This window comes from Bombina bombina, chromosome 2 (genome assembly GCF_027579735.1).
Source record: "Bombina bombina isolate aBomBom1 chromosome 2, aBomBom1.pri, whole genome shotgun sequence".
Lineage (NCBI taxonomy): Eukaryota > Metazoa > Chordata > Amphibia > Anura > Bombinatoridae > Bombina > Bombina bombina.
In genome coordinates this window covers 1,204,498,036-1,204,518,239 of record NC_069500.1, presented here as the reverse complement: position 1 = coordinate 1,204,518,239, position 20,204 = coordinate 1,204,498,036, and the positions used below count along the sequence as shown (strand labels likewise).

The window sequence follows — 20,204 nt, the reverse complement described above, 5'->3', positions numbered from 1 at the left end:
ATCTATTATGATTATGTTATCACTTTCTAAATAGATGTTTTCTTTGACTGCCTAGTAGTCTCCCTGCACATTTGCAGCTGCACAGCTACAATTATTGATTGGTTACTTATCCTTCTATAGGGGATATGCTTAAGAGTTCAGGGGGAAAATATGCACTTTGATAATATGTGCTCTAAAAATATATACACATCTCAAAACGTATTACATGAAATCAAAGCATCTGGTATACTTATAAATAATTATTAAACTAAATGTAAGACACATCCATAAAAAGCCCATACTAAAGTTTATCAGACTGCTCCTATAATAATGTATAGTTGGAAAGTTTATCCATATACTGTATACCACTTATTGCTAAAACAAAAGCAATGTATAGTGCAGCCATTCTAAAGAATTCTAAGAATCTCTGAGAAAACAGTTAGCATTTCACAGGACACAACTGTCATTAAAGTAATATAGTGTAATACCTATCACAACTTGCTAGTGTCTTCCCGCAATGCTCAGGAGATAACTGCCATCTTGCTAGCAAGAAAGCTCCTTATGTTCTGGCAATGATGGACAGCCTGATGTGTTCAAATATATGTATTGTATTAGACTTGCATGTCCTGGTTTCTATCAGGTAAACACCAATGGAATCGTGATCACCTGATAGAACCATATAAATACAGAACCAACGTATGGGATGTATGATCTCCTATCTCAAATGTATGACTTTGTCTCAGACCAGCTCCTGAGTGGTTGTAAAAAACAATCACATAAGTCATAGAACTGCTTCTGTCTCAGGGGGATGGTAATTTCCACGAAGCACCCAATTACATTGTTACCATAAAAATATATTATATGATCCTTGATTAGAAAGAAGAGTTTCCCACCATTCAAAGAAGGAGTTGTATGACCTTATAGGTGTGAAGTGATCATCATAGTAATATTGGTCACCTGGCAACAACTGCTATCCACATTTTGTTGAGTTGTTGATTTTAGGGGTCATAGACCTTCAAGTGAGCTTATAAATGGATTGACTATATTCCTGGTTACATTTTGTTACTCATTTTATATATAAAATACAATATGGTGCAAAGTGTGAAAAATAAAAATAATATATTCTCATTTTCATTATACCATAGGATCAGTTGTTTAATGACTTATAAGGACAATTCTCACAACTTCACATGCCTTCAAATTATGGAAAAAAAAATTACTTTTATATAGGATCATCCATTTAAAACAAACAAACAGAGGTCATACATTTACAAATATTCTATTAGATGCAAAAAAGAAAAAATGTTTCCTTTATTGTTTCCTTAAGCACCATAGAAGATCAATATCCTGCAGTTTTAGTTAACTAATATGCTGTCACTAGACAGGAACAGATATTTTTCCGAGGCTTGTGTCATGATTGTACATAGCAAGTTTAAGTGATATGTATATATGTGTGTGTTTTATTAGGGTAATACATTACATGACATAACTGCTGATTTCTGATTTCCTTTTTTTATATATAATGATTGTTTTCACTCTTTTTGTGTGTTTTTGTTTCCACAGATGAGTTCAAGCGTGCTGTGTACGTAGCTACAGGTCTGAAACTGTCTCCACATTTGGTTAACACAGTGTTCAAGATCTTTGATGTTGACAAAGATGATCAATTAAGTTATAAAGAATTTATTGGCATTATGAAAGACCGTCTGCACAGAGGGTTCAGGGTAAGAACTGATAGTTTAGTTCAGTATGCAATACCTGATAATTAAAGTTGTATCTATCACATGAACAGATTCCTGAGACAAAAAAAAAGTATAAATGAAAATATTTCATCTAATGCATTGATTTCCACTGCAACAAAGAAATTCAAGTTCACTTTAAGACTTCCAACTTGGAAACTAAACACTGGTCAAGTTTAATTAGACACGTTATCTTTAAAGCGATATAAAACATTACTTTATTTGTGAAGGGTCTATTACTTCCTGTCACTTCCATACAAGGGAACTGGGTCTTTAAAGGAAGGAAAAAGAACAGCTTTTCCTTTAGAGTGTTACTGGAAGACATTTACAATAGCTGCAGTCAGTTTATTGCCCATGCTGAGTACAGTACTTTTGCAGCAAAAATAATGTGACAGTAGAACTTAAGTTATGTAATGAAAGCTCTCTTATCTAGCTGTACGTAGTGGATACACTGATAATTTGCAAGTGCTCCTTTAGCAAGAATATAAGTAAGTTGGAATAAGAAATGTAATTTCATGATATTTAAAAATATTCTTACTGATAAATCACATAGAATATCATGATAGATTAAAAAATGTCAAATACACCTAAACTATTAGAATAAGAGAACAATTAGATGACAATGAAATGTTTCACCAGGAAAATTATTTTCACTGCATAAATCATGAACAGCTTACAGAACAAAATATCCATTTCATGTTAGCAGAAATTGAACCTTTAAAAAAAAAAAAACTTAATCTTCTGTTCTACTCAAATTTGATGTGAGCTAAGATTTGTATTATTAGATCATTGCCCCTCCACACAAAATTAAACTGAAAAATTATTTATTGATTGCACTTGATCTCTCAGATTTAGCACAGTCTTCCATTTTCTTGCAGACTTTTGGATTTAGCAGAAAACATCTCCTATTCTGCTAAAAAAAAACATATGTATATTATAATTAATTTAGCCTCATTAAGACCTTGCTGCACTATTGTAAATACATAGGGGTAGATTTACCAAGCAGCGAATGCAGCTATCTACCCCCGTACTTTCTGGCTCGCCAGAAATGTAATATAAGAAGCAGCGATCTTAAGACCGCTGCTCCTTAATCCATCCGCCACCTCTGAGGCGGCGGACAGCAATCAGCCTGATCGGATACAATCGGGTTGATTGACACCCCCTGCTAGTGGCCGATTGGTAGCATTGCACAAGCATTTCACTAGAAATGCTTGTGCAATGATAAATGCCGACAGCGTATTCTGTCTGCATTTATCGATGTGCAGCGGACATGATCCGCCCACACATTGATAAATCTACCCCTAAGGCCCAGATCTTGTTTGTTGATAGATACCAAACTGTAGCATATTGCCAGACTCTCACTGTTATGAGCAAATAGTTATCACACTCAAGTTAAACAATGGTTCATTGGCTAAAGCAAAATAATAGTGACAGCAATTACATTTTATGGGAGCTACCTGCTATAAAATGGTGACGGCATTCTGTGCATATCACTGTTATGTGTGACTTTTCACTTCACAATGATTACACGAGCCCCTTTTTTCATAAGATGATGTCAGTCCACAAGACCATCACACTATATGTCCCCTAGGAAGAGGCAAAATAGCCCTACATACCAGCGATTTGAACTCTCCCACTCACCCATAATCCCTTCTTGATGGTGTGGAGTTAAATATCGAAGTTCTGATTTACAAGATACAGAAAGGGATTCTCTAACCTACTTGAGACCCTATTACCTCCTCAGAGAGCCTACACACTGAACTGAGGAGGCAGTAAAAATCTTCTGCCAGTAGTTTTTCCTTACCATATACCCTTTATTCTAATATAGAGCAAATGGGTGCAGCTCAGGTCTCTGGACCACCCGCTGACCCTTTTGGAGGGACTATCTACTGACCATTTAACCCCTTTAAACACATTGTTGCCATTTTGCAGGACATATTTTGGGGGATTTTCACACTGCTGTTCTTTCTTTTGTTGCACATGCTCAGTTTACATTTTCTTAATGACCTCTTTAAAAATATAACCATTATAAACTATGAAACTCTTACACAACTAAAATATAAAATAGTGCCATCAGACTAATGATGCTTAAACATTTTTGGATATTTTAAATATTAAAATGATTGAAACTGATATCAGACAGCTAAAGGCACGTATCTTGGTTTGTCAGCTAAATTTTTAAACTACGTTCATACACATTAGGTAATATGGTTAGCTAGCTTCCATATTGCGCTTTGCTTTCACTTTGTATATATTGCTTTTCATAGGCTTTTCAATGGTTTTCCCACAAACCTTCAAATGAAGCATAATATTTGAAACCAAAGTAAAAGTAAACCATGATAGTAATTTGATTTTATTTATTATTTTTATTAATGTATTATTATTATTTATAAAGCACTGCCAAATTCTTCAGCACTGAGTACACAGTGGCACTGATTCATATCAAAAAAGGAAATACAATATATATAAAACAGACTAAACAAAACAAATACAAAAAAACATAATTTATGCTTACCTGATAAATTTATTTCTCTTGTAGTGTATCCAGTCCACGGATCATCCATTACTTGTGGGATATTCTCCTTCCCAACAGGAAGTTGCAAGAGGATCACCCACAGCAGAGCTGCTATATAGCTCCTCCCCTCACTGCCATATCCAGTAATTCGACCGAAACAAGACGAGAAAGGAGAAACCATAGGGTGCAGTGGTGACTGTAGTTTAATTAAAATTTAGACCTGCCTTAAAAGGACAGGACGGCCGTGGATTGGATACACTACAAGAGAAATAAATTTATCAGGTAAGCATAAATTATGTTTTCTCTTGTTAAGTGTATCCAGTCCACGGATCATCAATTACTTGTGGGATACCAATACCAAAGCTAAAGTACACGGATGATGGGAGGGACAAGGCAGGAACTTAAACGGAAGGAACCACTGCCTGTAGAACCTTTCTCCCAAAAACAGCCTCCGAAGAAGCAAAAGTGTCAAATTTGTAAAATTTTGAAAAGGTGTGAAGCGAAGACCAAGTCGCAGCCTTGCAAATCTGTTCAACAGAGGCCTCATTTTTAAAGGCCCAGGTGGAAGCCACAGCTCTAGTAGAATGAGCTGTAATCCTTTCAGGGGGCTGCTGTCCAGCAGTCTCATAGGCTAAGCGTATTATGCTCCAAAGCCAAAGGAGAGAGAGGTGACCGAAGCTTTTTGACCTCTCCTCTGTCCAGAGTAAACGACAAACAGGGCAGATGTTTGACGAAAATCTTTAGTAGCCTGTAAGTAAAACTTCAAGGCACGGACTACGTCCAGATTATGCAAAAGACGTTCCTTCTTTGAAGAAGGTTTAGGACACAATGATGGAACAACAATCTCTTGATTGATATTCCTGTTAGAAACCACCTTAGGTAAAAACCCAGGTTTGGTACGCAGAACTACCTTGTCTGAATGAAAAATCAGATAAGGAGAATCACAATGTAAGGCAGATAACTCAGAGACTCTTCGAGCCGAGGAAATAGCCATCAAAAACAAAACTTTCCAAGATAAAAGTTTAATATCAATGGAATGAAGGGGTTCAAACGGAACTCCCTGAAGAACTTTAAGAACCAAGTTTAAGCTCCACGGGGGAGCAACAGTTTTAAACACAGGCTTAATCCTAACCAAAGCCTGACAAAATGCCTGGACGTCTGGAACTTCTGCCAGACGCTTGTGCAAAAGAATAGACAGAGCAGAGATCTGTCCTTTTAAAGAACTAGCTGATAAGCCTTTGTCCAAACCCTCTTGGAGAAAGGACAATATGCTAGGAATCCTAACCTTACTCCATGAGTAACTCTTGGATTCACACCAATAAAGATATTTACGCCATATCTTATGGTAGATTTTCCTGGTGACAGGCTTCCGAGCCTGTATTAAGGTATCAATGACTGACTCGGAGAAGCCACGCCTTGATAGAATCAAGCGTTCAATCTCCATGCAGTCAGTCTCAGAGAAAGTAGATTTGGGTGATTGAAAGGACCTTGTATTAGAAGGTCCTGCCTCAGAGGCAGAGTCCATGGTGGAAGAGATGACATGTCCACTAGGTCTGCATACCAGGTCCTGCGTGGCCATGCAGGCGCTATCAGAATCACTGATGCTCTCTCCTGTTTGATTTTGGCAATCAGTCGAGGGAGCAGAGGAAACGGTGGAAACACATAGGCCAGGTTGAAGAACCAAGGAGCTGCTAGAGCATCTATCAGCGTTGCTCCCGGGTCCCTGGACCTGGATCCGTAACAAGGAAGCTTGGCGTTCTGGCGAGACGCCATGAGATCCAGTTCTGGTTTGCCCCAACGATGGACCAGTTGAGCAAACACCTCCGGATGGAGTTCCCACTCCCCCGGATGAAAAGTCTGACGACTTAGAAAATCCGCCTCCCAGTTCTCTTTGAAATAACAGTGAAAAAATGCAGTTACACTAACGAAATTTTTACAGTGTATGTAATAAGTTAGCAGAGCATTGCACCCACTTGCAAATGGATGATTAACCCCTTAATACCAAAAACGGAATAACAAATGACAAAAACGTTTTTTAAACAGTCACAACAACTGCCACAGCTCTACTGTGGCTTTTTACCTCCCTCAATATGACTTTTGAAGCCTTTTGAGCCCTTCAGAGAAGTCCTGGATCATGCAGGAAGAAGCTGGATGTCTGTCTGTAATTTTTGCTGTGCAAAAAAATGCCAAAATAGGCCCCTCCCAATCATATTACAACAGTGGAAAGCCTCAGGGAACTGTTTCTAGGTGAAATTCAAGCCAGCCATGTGGAAAAAACTAGGCCCCAATAAGTTTTATCACCAAACATATGTAAAAAACGATTAAACATGCCAGCAAACGTTTTAAAATACACTTTTATAAGAGTATGTATCTCTATTAATAAGCCTGATACCAGTCGCTATCACTGCATTTAAGGCTTTACTTACATTACTTCGGTATCAGCAGCATTTTCTAGCAAATTCCATGCCTAGAAAAATAATTTAACTGCACATACCTATTCCCCCTCTGAAGTTACCTCACTCCTCAGAATATGTGAGAACAGCAAAGGATCTTAGTTACTTCTGCTAAGATCATAGAAAACGCAGGCAGATTCTTCTTTTAAATACTGCCTGAGATAAACAGTACACTCCGGTCCAATTTAAAAATAACAAACTTTTGATTGAAGAAATAAACTAAGTATAAAACACCACAGTCCTCTTACGACCTCCATCTTAGTTGAGAGTTGCAAGAGAATGACTGGATATGGCAGTGAGGGGAGGAGCTATATAGCAGCTCTGCTGTGGGTGATCCTCTTGCAACTTCCTGTTGGGAAGGAGAATATCCCACAAGTAATGGATGATCCGTGGACTGGATACACTTAACAAGAGAAAGAACACCCCTGTTCTACAAAGCTAACCATTGGAATGACTAATTAACTAATAATTTCATTTTGTTGTGTGTAATTTTATAATCCTGTCTTTGTCCTGACACTTCATGCTAATCTAATTGAGCATTCTGATTATCTGCTTTAAATTGAGTGCAAGTTTCATCATTTGAAAGTGGGATTTAATCTACATTTTATGTTTATTTTTTACATTGTGTTTGTTAACATGTGATCTAAGCATGTGAAAAAAGAGACTAACATTGAAATGAGATGAATAAACTGCCAAGAAACGTTATTGAGTAGTCACAATCTCTTTATGCAGCTACATGTTTCATACCTATATTTGCTTTATATGTCCCATGCAAGCTATCACAAAAACAGTGGTAACTGTTTAGCATTTTGTGCTACAACAACGTATCCATTAGTACTGGACTGGTGTGTATTTCAGTTTTAACTACATTGTCCCTTTAAGTGATTTGAATGCTAGCTGATTCAGTGCTGGTGTACCTGTGAACGGTACTGTTTCTTACTACGTGGTGTGTGCCAAACTGCTCCAGAATACAGCTGTAGGATCCTGGGGATGTATTAGCTTGCCCCCTGCTGGCAACATATTGTAATTAACCTGTGCCTTTTGAAACACACTTGATGGTTTCATTAGAGGGACAAAAAAATGTTCTTTTGTGATTAGTTTAGTGCATTTAGTTTTAGACAACTTTCCAATTTACTTCTATTATCCTTTGTTGAAAAGCAGGGAGATAACCTCAGGAGCATGCATGTCTGCAGCATTATATGGCAGCAGTTTTGTAACAATTTTAGCAATTTGCAAAATTGGAAATCTTACAGGATTTCATAGTAAACTTCCTTAAATTGAAGAGAGAGATAAAGTGACTCTCTCCAAGTCTCAGGGCAAGCATGTATAGTGCATGTGAATAGTGCTGTCCAGAAACACAATACATGTTCCTCCCAGCACACCCTGCAGCATGTGTAACTCATAAGTGTCCAGGAAAACATGGCTGAGGTGGAAACCCTAATCTGGATTGTGGCTATTTAGGGAGTTTTGAGACAAAATACCATTCTTTTTTACCTTTAGATGTTCATGTGATATTTTCAAGTCAACCTTTCCCTTTCAAGTGATTCAGCATTTAGATAACACGGCCCTTAAATAAAAAGAGGGATAGAAGTGAAATGTTAAGTTCAGTGAATTGTTTCGGAGTCATTAGCGCGAATATGAAAACATTCAGGGTATTCATTGGTGCCGAGGTGACACAAAGTATGGTCCAAATGACAGCATTCTCCCATTCACACTAGCAATGAAATGTGGCTCCTTATTGGCTCTGTCTTCCCCAATCTTGTGTTAAAAAAAGAAGTTCAAGAGATGACAAGACGCTACAAACAGAGGTGCATTTAATGTCATATAGGAAAAAACAAAACACGTTCTTATATTGTGAAAGTGCTGAAAGCAAAGTGTTACCCATATTGTATTACTTCCATGTACCTTTAAGTAAAAAAACAGTGAACAGGGATGTTTGACATTTAATTACACTACTTGTAACATTTTGTAGCAATTTATAATTAATAGATTGTTCTACTATATCAAAGTAGGTGCTAAATGCAGCATGTAATATGTAGGGGGCAACTAGTAGATCATGGGCTATATATTCATGAACCCTTTTACCTTCAGCATACACATTACTGCCATGTAATATTCCTAGAAGCACTTTTATTAAATCTTTGTTCTTCCAAAATAGCAATTAAGTACAAGATTGTGATAAACTGAGGATCTGGATCCCAAATGCAAGTCTGAGGAAAACTGGTTGCTTTTTTGCTGTCATTTCAGTCTTTATGTTAAAGGGACATGAAACCCAAACCCTTTCTTTCATGATTCAGATAGATTATATATTTTTAAACAACTTTTCATTTTACATGTGTTATCAATTTTGCTTCATTCTCTTGGAATCTTTTATTGAAGAAGCAGCAATGCACTCCTAGGAGCTAGCTAAACACATTTGTAAGCCAATGAAAATGGGCATACAAGTTCAACAACCAATCAGCAGCTAGCTCCAAGCTCCTGAGCCTATCTAGATATGTTTTTCAACAAAGGATACCAAGAGAATGAAGCAAATTAGATAATAGATGTAAATTTGTTTGTTTTTTTGTCCCTTTATGTTTATGAAGAATAATTAGCAACATGTATCATAGCTGAAATTATTAAATGCAATTCTTAACATTATACAAATCAGAAAGCTGCTGCTGCAGTAATTTATGTGAATTATTAACAAATGTATGATAAAAAAATATATGACATAATGGGGTTGATCACAGCCTTTTAGAAAAGTGTATCTAATGATTTAAAAAGCCTGAGGATTTTGTAGAAAAATCATTTAATAAGTTTTTTAAAGGAATGTTTTAAATACCACCAATAAAGGGTTTTTTTTTATTTTATTTTGCAAACAATGGCATAGTGTTATATTTGTATGTTATACCTAAGCAAATCATTTAACACATTAACAATATGGCTCTCCCATTTCTGTAATTGTTGTATATGTATATGTTTGTACAATAAATAATTTCTTTGGTAAGTTTCAGCAGTAAAGCATTTGAGCTTTTTTAGAATTGGCTCCAGAGATCTACATTTTTAGAGAGGGTTGTTGAATGATTTCAAATGAATCCACAAAGGAACAGATTATAACTATGTAACTGAGCCACAAAAAGTCTTAGCTGCCTCATTTTATACAATGTTTCTTCAAGAAAACTACTGGAAATCTAATACTACTGTTTGCCCTAATGCACATACATATTTATAAAAAAAAACTACTATTCTTCCTAATGAATTTTAGTAGTAAAAAGTATTATTTCTTGTACGTAAATAGAAATATTTTCATAATCTTTATTAATAGAGGGTCAACTGCTTTCCCTATCATATGGGTGTGTAAGTGCATACACATCTATTTATTTAACTGCTGTTATATTAACAAAACCCTAAATTAGATATCAGTATAGTAATATAAATAAGTGACAAACATATTCTGCTTGGTTCCAAGGTATTATTCTCCTACACCAGAAATGTTAATGAAATGTATATGTTATTTCTCTATCAGTGTTTTATTCAGTGTTGCTGTAGGATGCAAGAAACTCCACACAAGTGAATTGTACATTCACAAACAAGCATGTATATATTTATTTATGGATTAGCAGCACAACATGTGTTAGAGATTGAATATCATTTTCCATTTGTTATTGTTATTATTTATTTTAAAAAACAAAAAATGTGTGAAAACAATACATGATGATACAAGGGCATACAACATCACTTACAGATGCAGGTTTTGAGAATTTATGAATTCTATATATTTATTGCTTTTGAAAACGCTACACACCATTGAAATACTTGTAACATATCTGTTTTATATTTTTTTAATGTTCTATATTTTATGTTTAAAAAAGATTTACATCGCAATTTAAAATGAAATTTTTAAAGGACATGTACAAAGAGGCACTATTTCACAATGTCACTAAAGCTTTTCATTTTTTTTATACTTTTATGCTCGGAAGCAGTTACCATGAGACATTTTTGCTTTAATATTTGTCATGTGAAACCATTAGCTGAGGTCTGAATGTAAACACTGTGAGGAATGGTTATTTTTCCTCTAGAAAACTAATCACACATTCACAAACACAAACAAAAAAAACAGTTACCCGGGCACTATTCACAAACTACTATTAATAAAGGAAATAAGTACCATATTATGGCCAAAATTCATAAGCTCACCTGCCCATGCAAGGGCAAACCCCATAGGCGAGTTCTACTCTAATACAATTTAATATATGATGCTTATAAAATCAGTTATACTGTTCACCCATATACATTTTGTTGGCTCTACAAGCTATATAAATATCTATGAGAACAAGCGGTAGATTGATTTAACCTCACCCAATTAATCATACAGGTATCCTACTCAGACAACTAATGGTATAAGGGAGTGTAACTGATTTTCATGCATCACATATTTAAAAGTACAGTATGTCTCTGCAATGTTATGCATGGGATATCAGTTACACCGTGAAATGAAGTATCTTTGGTTGTCTCTGTAACCTAAATAAACTTTCCCTAATAAAAATAAGTGGCATAATTTAAACACACCCGATTAACTCTTTAAGCCGCATTTAAAAGGAAGGGTGCTAAATAACGAACCCTTTATGGGGCATTTAAAAGGGGTGGTGCTAAATAAAACTTGAACACACTCATTTATTTATTTCTTTTTGTCTATCTTCAGCTCAGAGTGACACCATCAGATTTGCCTAAACACTGTGGTTGGGAATGGCTTCTCTTTATCATTTAGATATATTTCCTCTTCAAATCTAAGCACAAGTTCACATCTATTCTTCCTGTATTATTGCTGTGCACTTTTCCTTGGCTGCTTCACATTCTTTACTATTGCACACTACTATCTTCTGCTTCACAGGGCTACAGGACTGTACAGAGATATACCACTTTTAAAGCCTGTCTGAAGAAGCAGCTCCGCACCAGATAAGTATGTTATCCTCAAAGTTTTATCTCATACTCGTGCATGTTCTCTGTAGTTCATTTACTGATAATTACTTTTTCTAAAGCTAGAATTTAACTGAGAGTGTTACCATCCTGAAAATAAATATATAAGGTTTATTTCTCAGACTGTACTTCCCAAATCATTGCATGCTGATTTATTCATCTATTGCTGCACAAAAAGAAAAAAACAGGTTATCAATAGGTTGTTATACAAAAAATAATCAACTGTGTTCATCTTTTACATCAAACAAATAAATAACAAAAAATATAAATACTTCTCAATTTCTCCATGCATTGGAATGTACTTGTAATTTACTGTTTGTGTTTTCTGCAACAAACATTGTTGTATTAAAGAGACATTTTACAACTACTCTATAATGTATTTGGCATTATTTGCCTTCTGGTCCATGCAAAATCATTTTAGTGTTTTGTGCACATGGAAGTATTAAACATAACAAGCACAACCCCCTCCTGCAGATACAGATGTAGCAGCGAAAAAGAGGCTGCAGAGTTTACCACAGCAGGTAAACAGGAATTGCTGCTGATCTTTGGCTGCATTCTACATCTGTGTTTGGACATATGTGTTATATGCTTGCTAAAGGCTAACTACATTTTACAGATCCCCATTAGTACAAAAAAGCACAAACAACACAGCCCATTAATATTCGTCTAGTTTATTTTTTCACCTTTTTAATCCTTATTAGCTTATCACAAAGCTATCACTCCTATAGGGTACATGGGCAGGCCTCCACTAGCCTGCAAAGAAAGGAAGATATATTAAAAACAGTTTCAAAGATAGTAAAATGTGAATCTTTACATTAGATGGAAAGTTATGTGCGAATAAATTATAGCTCCCTAAATCTTGCACAAGAAGAATTCTGATTGCACCTGCCCTTCTACCTAATGATTTGATGGATTAATCTAGGTCACTGGTTTTCAAACCTGTCCTCAAGCTCCCCAACAGGCCAGGTTTTCAGGATTACCTTGGAAGAGAGCAGGTAAAATAACTATGGTTACTAATCAGCTGATTATTTCACCTGTGCTCTAGTTCAGATATCCTCAAAATCTAGCCTGTTAGGGAGGCCTGAGGACAGGTTTGAAAACCAGTGATCTAGGTTGTGACTCACAGTGAGCTTACTTATACCCAATAGTAACCCACCAAAACAGGATTATTTAACCCCTTCGCGACTGAGGACGTGTCAGGCACATCCTACAAAAAAATACCCTTAAGGACCAAAGACGTGCCTGACGCATCCTCTGGGGTTTCAAGCGGTGGAAGCAATCGTGATTGCTTCCAGCTGCTTTCAAGGTATTGCAGTGATGCCTCGATATTGAGGCATCACTGCAATACCTTTTTTACCCACCTATACAGAGAGGGCCACTCTGTGGCCCTCTCTGCTTCGGCCAGCGATGGTGCCGATCGTTGGTGGGTGGGAGCCATTGCAGGGAGGTGGGTGGGCGGCTTATCACTGGCGGATATACATCAGAGGGGGGCGGGATTGGGTGCAGGGGTGACGGGAGCATGCACGGGCACGGATGGGTGGCATGGGGGCGGGAGCGGGTGGGACCGATGCACTATGGAAAATATACATATATATATATATATATGCAGGGAGGGTAATCTATGCAGGGAGAGGGTAATCTGAGCCGCTCAAACAGTATTGCAGTGATGCCTCGATGTTGAGGCATCCTGCAATACTGTTCCTGACTACTGGACTCCATTTTGATCGCTCCCACGCAGCAATCACTTCCGGTTTGACTCCACGTGGAGCCCAGCAGTCAGGCAGAGCATCAGAAGCCATTGGGCAGACTTCTGATGCTCTGTAAGTGTGCTTAGTGCCTCGGTGGGTCGAGGCACTTAGTAAAATAACATAACATAAAAAATATATATATATATATATATATATATTATTACAAAAGCCCAATATAGTACCCATCTAGCCCCCTCCCCCATGTGGCTTTAAAGATGGTGATGCCCAGTGCATCATGGGGCTTTTGGGGGTGTCCCTAGCCTGCCTCATCATAGGGGCAGGCTGGGGTCATCCAATCTGAGTTTGCTCTATAATTTAATTTATAATAATAAAAAATCCCATTTGTCTGATCATGTCAATATTGGTAAATATTGACACTGATCAGTGTGAATCTCCCTCCCTCTCCTCAATTGCGTGTTTGTGGGAAAGAGAGAGATCTGTGTTGAGAGAGAGATTTAGTTACTTATATTAGTTTAAAAATTGTGAGACCCAAAGGTTCTTTTCAGAGCCATTAACCCCTAGCTTGCCAGTGATCCCTACAAATCACTGGCTCTTGCACAAAAGCACTTTCTAATGACATGGTGAGTCCACGGATCATCATCAATTACTGTTGGGAATATCACTCCTGGCCAGCAGGAGGAGGCAAAGAGCACCACAGCATAGCTGTTAAATATCACACTCCTACCCACAATCCCCCAGTCATTCTTTGCCTGTAGTGCAAGGAGGAGGTGAAGTTTAGGTGTCTGATGAGAAGTTTTCTTCAATCAAGATTATATTATTTTTTAGCAGAGTAAGCTTACTCTGTTCCTTTCTGGGGTCTAGCCTAGTCTACATCAGTCTTTTCAGTAGGGCAGTGGGGGCTTTTGAGTACTTGAGAACTTGTGAGGTACAATCCTCACTGCATTTTCTCAAGAATCTGCTGCCCTTTTTTTTTTTTTCCTTCCCTTTCCCCCCCCAGTATCATGATATTCTATAATTAATATATTTGGAATTTTCTCCTTCTTTTTTTGTTTCAAATATAAGAAGAAGGTTAAGTTTAAGGCATTAGATGATAAGATTGCTGGTGAATTATGTGAACTCTAGCTATAAGAGTTAATTCTGTATTAGTTAGTTCGTAATTATAGATGGTACTATAAGAAGTTTATTTGTAAAACATGAATAATGAAGAATGTATTTTTATTTTTCTGTAACTTGGAGATGTAGTATCAATAAAGCTTTTGAAAAATCAAAAAAAAAAAAAAAAAAAAAGAATCTGCTGCCCTAACTAGAAAACCTGAGTAGGTTTACTCAGTTTTTCTCTCTTCACAGGTCCATGTGAGGTGCTGCACCCTCTCAAACCAGGTGAGCTGTCCTGCTGTTGGTCAGCACTTACAGGTAAGTGCCATTTTAATTTTCTTTTGCAAGGAGATTGCTGGCACTTGTTACAGCTAAAAGCTGTCTTATTTAATATGGTACTTTATTAACCCTTCATTATAGGCAGTTTGGGCATTGAGACTGTGAGGTGATTTATGGTGGCTCAGTGTGTTATAGTAGTTTTTATACTTTAACTTTTGGTCATGGAGATTACTGTTGTAAGCCATTTTTTTCAGCAGTTATGGCTCTGTAACCGCTCTGTATTTGAAAAGGGGATTGTTTCTTCTGTGAGGGAAGTCACTCTGTGAGCTGCAGGACAGGTAGGCACCTCAGTAAAGCTACTGAGGTGTATAGGTAGCCTGAGGTCTATTTGGTTTGTTGCACTAACACACATTTCTATTTAAAGACACAGAACACATTTATTTTTTATTTTCAAATAAATAATTTTTACACTTTATCCTTATTTATTACATAAGATGGATCAAGAGGCTTTTCAAACCATTATCCCAGGCAAAGTTGCTGCTTGTCAGTTATGTTTTGATGCTCAGGTAGAACCCCCAGTTCATTTTTGTTCCTCATGCATTGAGAGAACGTTAAGTTATAGAGATAAAATATTTGACCATGAGCCACCATTATCCCAGGCAAATGCTGTTCAGGTGTCTCCTGTTGCAGATATGCTGCAGCTTTCTCCTCAAGCGTCCCAACTTTTTCAGTCTCCACATACAGTGCCCTGTGTTTCCTCTTGCAATCCTGTAGAATTTTCTCTACAAGACATTGCTTCCCAGGTATCTCTTGCGGTATCTGAGGCCTTGTCAGTTTTCCCCATGTTGCAGGGAAGGCGTAAAAGGAAATTTAAGGAAACAGTAAGGTTTCGTATCAAGTTCTGGCTATCCAGAGTGTCCCTTCCCATAAGCCTGAGGAAGAAGACATGTCGGTAGCATCTGAGGGGGAAATCTCAGACTCAGACAGTGTAATTCCTTCTTCTGATGCTAAAGTGGTATCCTTCAGATTTAAGCTAGAACACCTTCGCTTATTACTTAAGGAGGTTTTGGCTACTTTGGACAACTCTGACACAACTATCGTAGTCAATCCTAAAAAGTCTAGTAAATTGAACAAATACTTTGATGTTCCCTCCGTGGTGGAGGTTTTTCTGGTTCTTGACCGTGCTGCAGAGATTATTGCTCGAGAATGGGGACATGGTATTCCCTTTTCTCCATCTCCTATTTTTAAGAAGATGTTTCCTATAGCGGATTCTATTAAGGAGTCATGGCAGACGGTAGAAGGAGCGATCTCCACTTTAGCCAAGAGGACTACTATTCCCATAGAGGATAGTTGTTCTTTCAAATATCCAATGCATCAAAAATTGGAGGCTTTACTAAAAAAAAGATGTATGTCCACCAGGGTCTACAATGGCAACTCGCGGTGTGTATCGCCACTGTTACCAGTGCTACGGCTTACTGGTTTGATGCGTTGTCTGAATCTCTTCAGACGGATACCCCTTTTGATGAGATCTAGGACAGGATTAAGACTCTCAAGTTAGCCAATTCCTTCATTACAGATGCTTCCTTACAGGTTATTAAACTGGGAGCCAAAATTTCTGGTTTTGTGGTCCTAGCCCTCAGGGCCTTTTGGTTGAAGTCCTGGTCTGTGGATGTTTCATCTAAATCTAAGCTCATGGCTATTCCTTACAAGGGTAAGACCTTGTTTGGACCTGGTTTGGCGGAAATGATCTCAGATATTACTGGAGGGAAGGGTTCTTTTCTTCCTCAAGATAAAAAGAATAAGCATAAGGGAACTTTAAAAGCAAGTCTTCCTCTCCTTCCTCCAAGCTAGATCAAGCCAAGCCTTCCTGGAAGCCCAACCAGTCCTGGAATAAGGGAAAGCAATCTTAAAAGCTTTCAGCTGATTCCAAGTCAGCATGAAGGGTTGGCCCCCGATCTGGGAGCGGATCTTGTAGGGGGCAGATTCTCTTTTTTCCCAGGCTTGGATAAGAGATGTACCAGATCCCTGGGCGGTGGACATTGTCTCCCAGGGATACAAAATAGACTTCAAATCTTTTCCTCCCAGAGACAGGTTTCTCCTCTCTAGATTATCTGTAAACCAGATAAAAAGAGAGGCGTTCTTACATTGTGTCAAGGACCTTGCCGGCCTGGGGGTAATAGTTCCAGTTCCCTTTCAGGAAAGGGGTCTGGGATTTTACTAGAATCTGTTCATAGTTCCAAAAAAGGAGGGAATTTTTTGACCAATCCTAGATCTAAAATGTTTAAACAAGTTTCTCAGAGTGCCATCCTTCAAGATGGAGACTATACGCTCCATTCTTCCCTTGGTACAAGAGGGTCAGTTCATGACAACCATAGACCTAAACGATGCATACCTTCATGTTCCCATTCACAGGGACCATCACAATTTTCTGAGATTCGCCTTTTTGGACACTCATTTGCCACAGATCCCAGAGTTTTTTTAAAGGTTCTGGGGGCTCTTTTAGCTATGCTTCGTTCTCGGGGCATTGCAGTGGCACCTTATCTAGATGACATTCTGGTTCAGGCGCCATCTTTTCAACAAGCAGAATCTTATACAGAGATCTTGTTGTCTTTTCTTCGATCCCACGGATGGAAGGTGAATTGGGAAAAAAGTTCACTGGTTCCAGCTACAAGGGTCGTATTTTTGGGGACCATAATAGACTCCCTGTTAATGAAGATTTTTCTGACGGAGGTCAGAAAAAGAAAGATTTTCTACTCTTGTTTTGCCCTTCAGTCCTCTCCACGGTGTCAGTGGCTCAATGTATGGAGGTAATCAGGCTAATGGTGGCTTCCATTGACATCATTACGTTTGCTTGGTTCCATCTCAGACCTCTGCAGTTATGCATGCTCAGACATTAGAACGGGGACTATACGGACCTGTCTCCGTGTGTAGATCTAGATCAGGCGTCAATAGACTCTCTTTCGTGGTATCTTTCTCAGGATCATCTCTCCCAGGGTACTTGCTTCCGCAGACCCTCCTGGGTGATTGTGACCATGGATGCCAGCCTTCTAGGTTGGGGAGCAGTATGGGGCTTGTTGAAGAATCAGGGCTTATGGACCCAGGAGGAGTCAGTCCTGCCCATAAACATCTTGGAGCTGAGAGCAATCTTCAATGCTCTTCTGGCCTGGCCTCAGTTAGCCTTAACCCAGTTTATCAGATTCCAGTTGGACAACATAACCTCGGTGGCCTACATCCACCACCAGGGGGGAACCCGGAGTTCCTTGGCCATGACAGAGGTGGCCCGAATTATTCAGTGGGTGGAGACCAACAACTGCTGTCTTTCTGTGATCCACATCCCAGGAGTGGACAATTGGGAAGCAGATTTTCTGAGCAGACAGACTTTTCATCCTGGGGAGTGGGAACTTCATTCGGATGTTTTCCAGCTTGACCCTCAAGTGGGGGCAGCTGGAGTTGGATCTCATGGCTTCTCGTCAGAATGCCAAACTTCCGAGATACGGCCAGAGGTCAAGAGATCCGCAGGCATTACTGATCGTTGCTCTGGCAGTTCCTTGGAACTTCAGTCTATCATACCTGTTTCCTCCGTTCCCTCTCCTTGTAAGAGTCATTGCTCGAATCAAGCAGGAGAGGGCGTCTGTAATTCTCATAGCCCAGGCGTGGCCTCACAGGATTTGGTATGCAGACCTAGTGGAAATGTAATCCTGCCTCTGAGGAAGGACCTTCTACTTCAGGGTCCCTTGCTTCATCCAAATCTCGTTTCTCTAAAGCTGTCTGCTTTGAGATTGAATGCTTAGTTTTATCTAAGCATGGATTTTCAGAGTCGGTCATTGAGACCTTGATTCAGGCTCATAAGCCTGTGACTCGCAGGATTTACCATAAGATTTGGCGTAAATACCTGTATTGGTGTAAATCCAAAGGATACTTTTGGAGTAAAGTAAGGATTCCTAGGATTTTGTCCTTTCTCCAGGATGGTCTGGAGAAGGGTTTGTCGGCAAGTACTCTAAAGGGTCAGATTTCGGCATTGTCTATTTTGTTACATAAATGCTTGGCAGATGTGCCAGACGTGCAATCGTTTTGTCAGGCCTTGGTTAAAATTCGGCCTGTGTTTAAACCTGTTACTCCTCCATGGAGTCTTAACCTTGTTCTTAAAGTTTTACAACAGGCTCCGTTTGAGCCTATGCTTTCTTTAGATATTAAGATGTTATCTTGGAAAGTTTTGTTTCTTGTTGCTATTTCCTCTGCTCGGAGAGTTTCTGAACTCTCTGCTTTACAGTGTGATTCTTCTTATCTTATATTTCACTTTGAAATGGTGGTTGTGCGTACTAAGTTTGGTTTCCAAGGTTGTATCGGTCAAGAATATTAATCAGGAAATCATTGTACCTTCTTTGTGTCCTAATCCTTCTTCTCACAAAGAATGCTTGTTACATAATCTGGATGTTGTGCGAGCGCTAAAATTTTATTTGCAGGCAGCTAAGGAATTTCATCAGTCTTCTGCATTGTTTGTTTGCTGTTCTGGGAAACGCAAGGGTCAGAAAGCTATGGCTACTTCACTTTCCCTTTGGCTGAAGAGTGATATTTGCTTGGCATATGAGACTGCTGGACAGCAACCTCCTTAGAGAATCACAGCTCATTCCACAAGGGCCGTTTCTTCTTCCTGGGCCTTCAAAAATGAAGCTTCTGTGGAACAGATTTGCAAGGCAGCAACTTGGTCATCTTTGCACACTTTTTCCAAATTCTATAAATTCAATACTTTTGCCTCAGCTGAGGCTTCTTTTGGGAGAAAGGTTCTTCAAGCAGTGGTGCCTTCTGTTTAGGTTCCTGTCTTGTCCTTCCCTTATCATCTGTGTCCTCTGGCTTGGGTATTAGTTCCCAACAGTAATTGATGATGATCCGTTGACTTACCATGTCATTAGAAAGAAGACTAAATTTATGCTTACCTGATAAATTTATTTATTTCTTGACACGGTGAGTCCACGGCCCGCCCTGTATTCAGACAGTTTCTTTTTATATAAACGTCAGGCACCTCGGCACCTTGTGTTACTTCCTTTCTCTCCTTTCCCTTTGGTCGGACGACTGGGGGATTGTGGATAGGGGAGTGATATTTAACAGCTTTGCTGTGGCACTATTTGCCTCCTCCTGCTGGCCAGGAGTGATATTCCCAACAGTAATTGATGATGATCCGTGGACTCACCGTGTTAAGAAATAAATAAATTTATCAGGTAAGCATAAATTTGTTTTTTTTTCTCTGTGCATTTTTTGAGGGGTTAATTTTTTTTAGTAATTTTTTTTAGACCCAATGGCTCTTTCAGGGTCTATTAGTTAATTTAAATTTTGTGTTGATTTGTTTTAGTAATTAACCCCTAGCTTGCCAGTGATCACTATAAATCACTGGCTCTTGCACAAAAGCACTTTTTTGCTCTGTACATTTTTTAGGGATTAATTTTTTTAGTAATTTTTGGTGACACTCAAAGACTCTTTTCAG

General features: G+C 38.5%; 1 protein-coding gene across 5 annotated transcripts in view; it reads left to right on the top strand.

Annotated features, from left to right (window-relative positions):
* The window catches only part of MICU3 (mitochondrial calcium uptake family member 3), a 478,191-nt gene that overhangs the window by 434,241 nt on the left and 23,746 nt on the right, over positions 1-20,204 (top strand). For all 5 annotated transcript variants that reach the window (XR_008400732.1, XM_053703930.1, XM_053703928.1 and 2 more), the window contains 2 exons: positions 1,543-1,700; positions 11,557-11,625. Coding sequence is in view for 4 of the 5 variants with exons in the window: in XM_053703930.1 (XP_053559905.1) it covers positions 1,543-1,700; positions 11,557-11,625 (227 nt within the window). In the remaining variant the exon portion in view is untranslated. The remainder of the gene's footprint in view (positions 1-1,542; positions 1,701-11,556; positions 11,626-20,204) is intronic.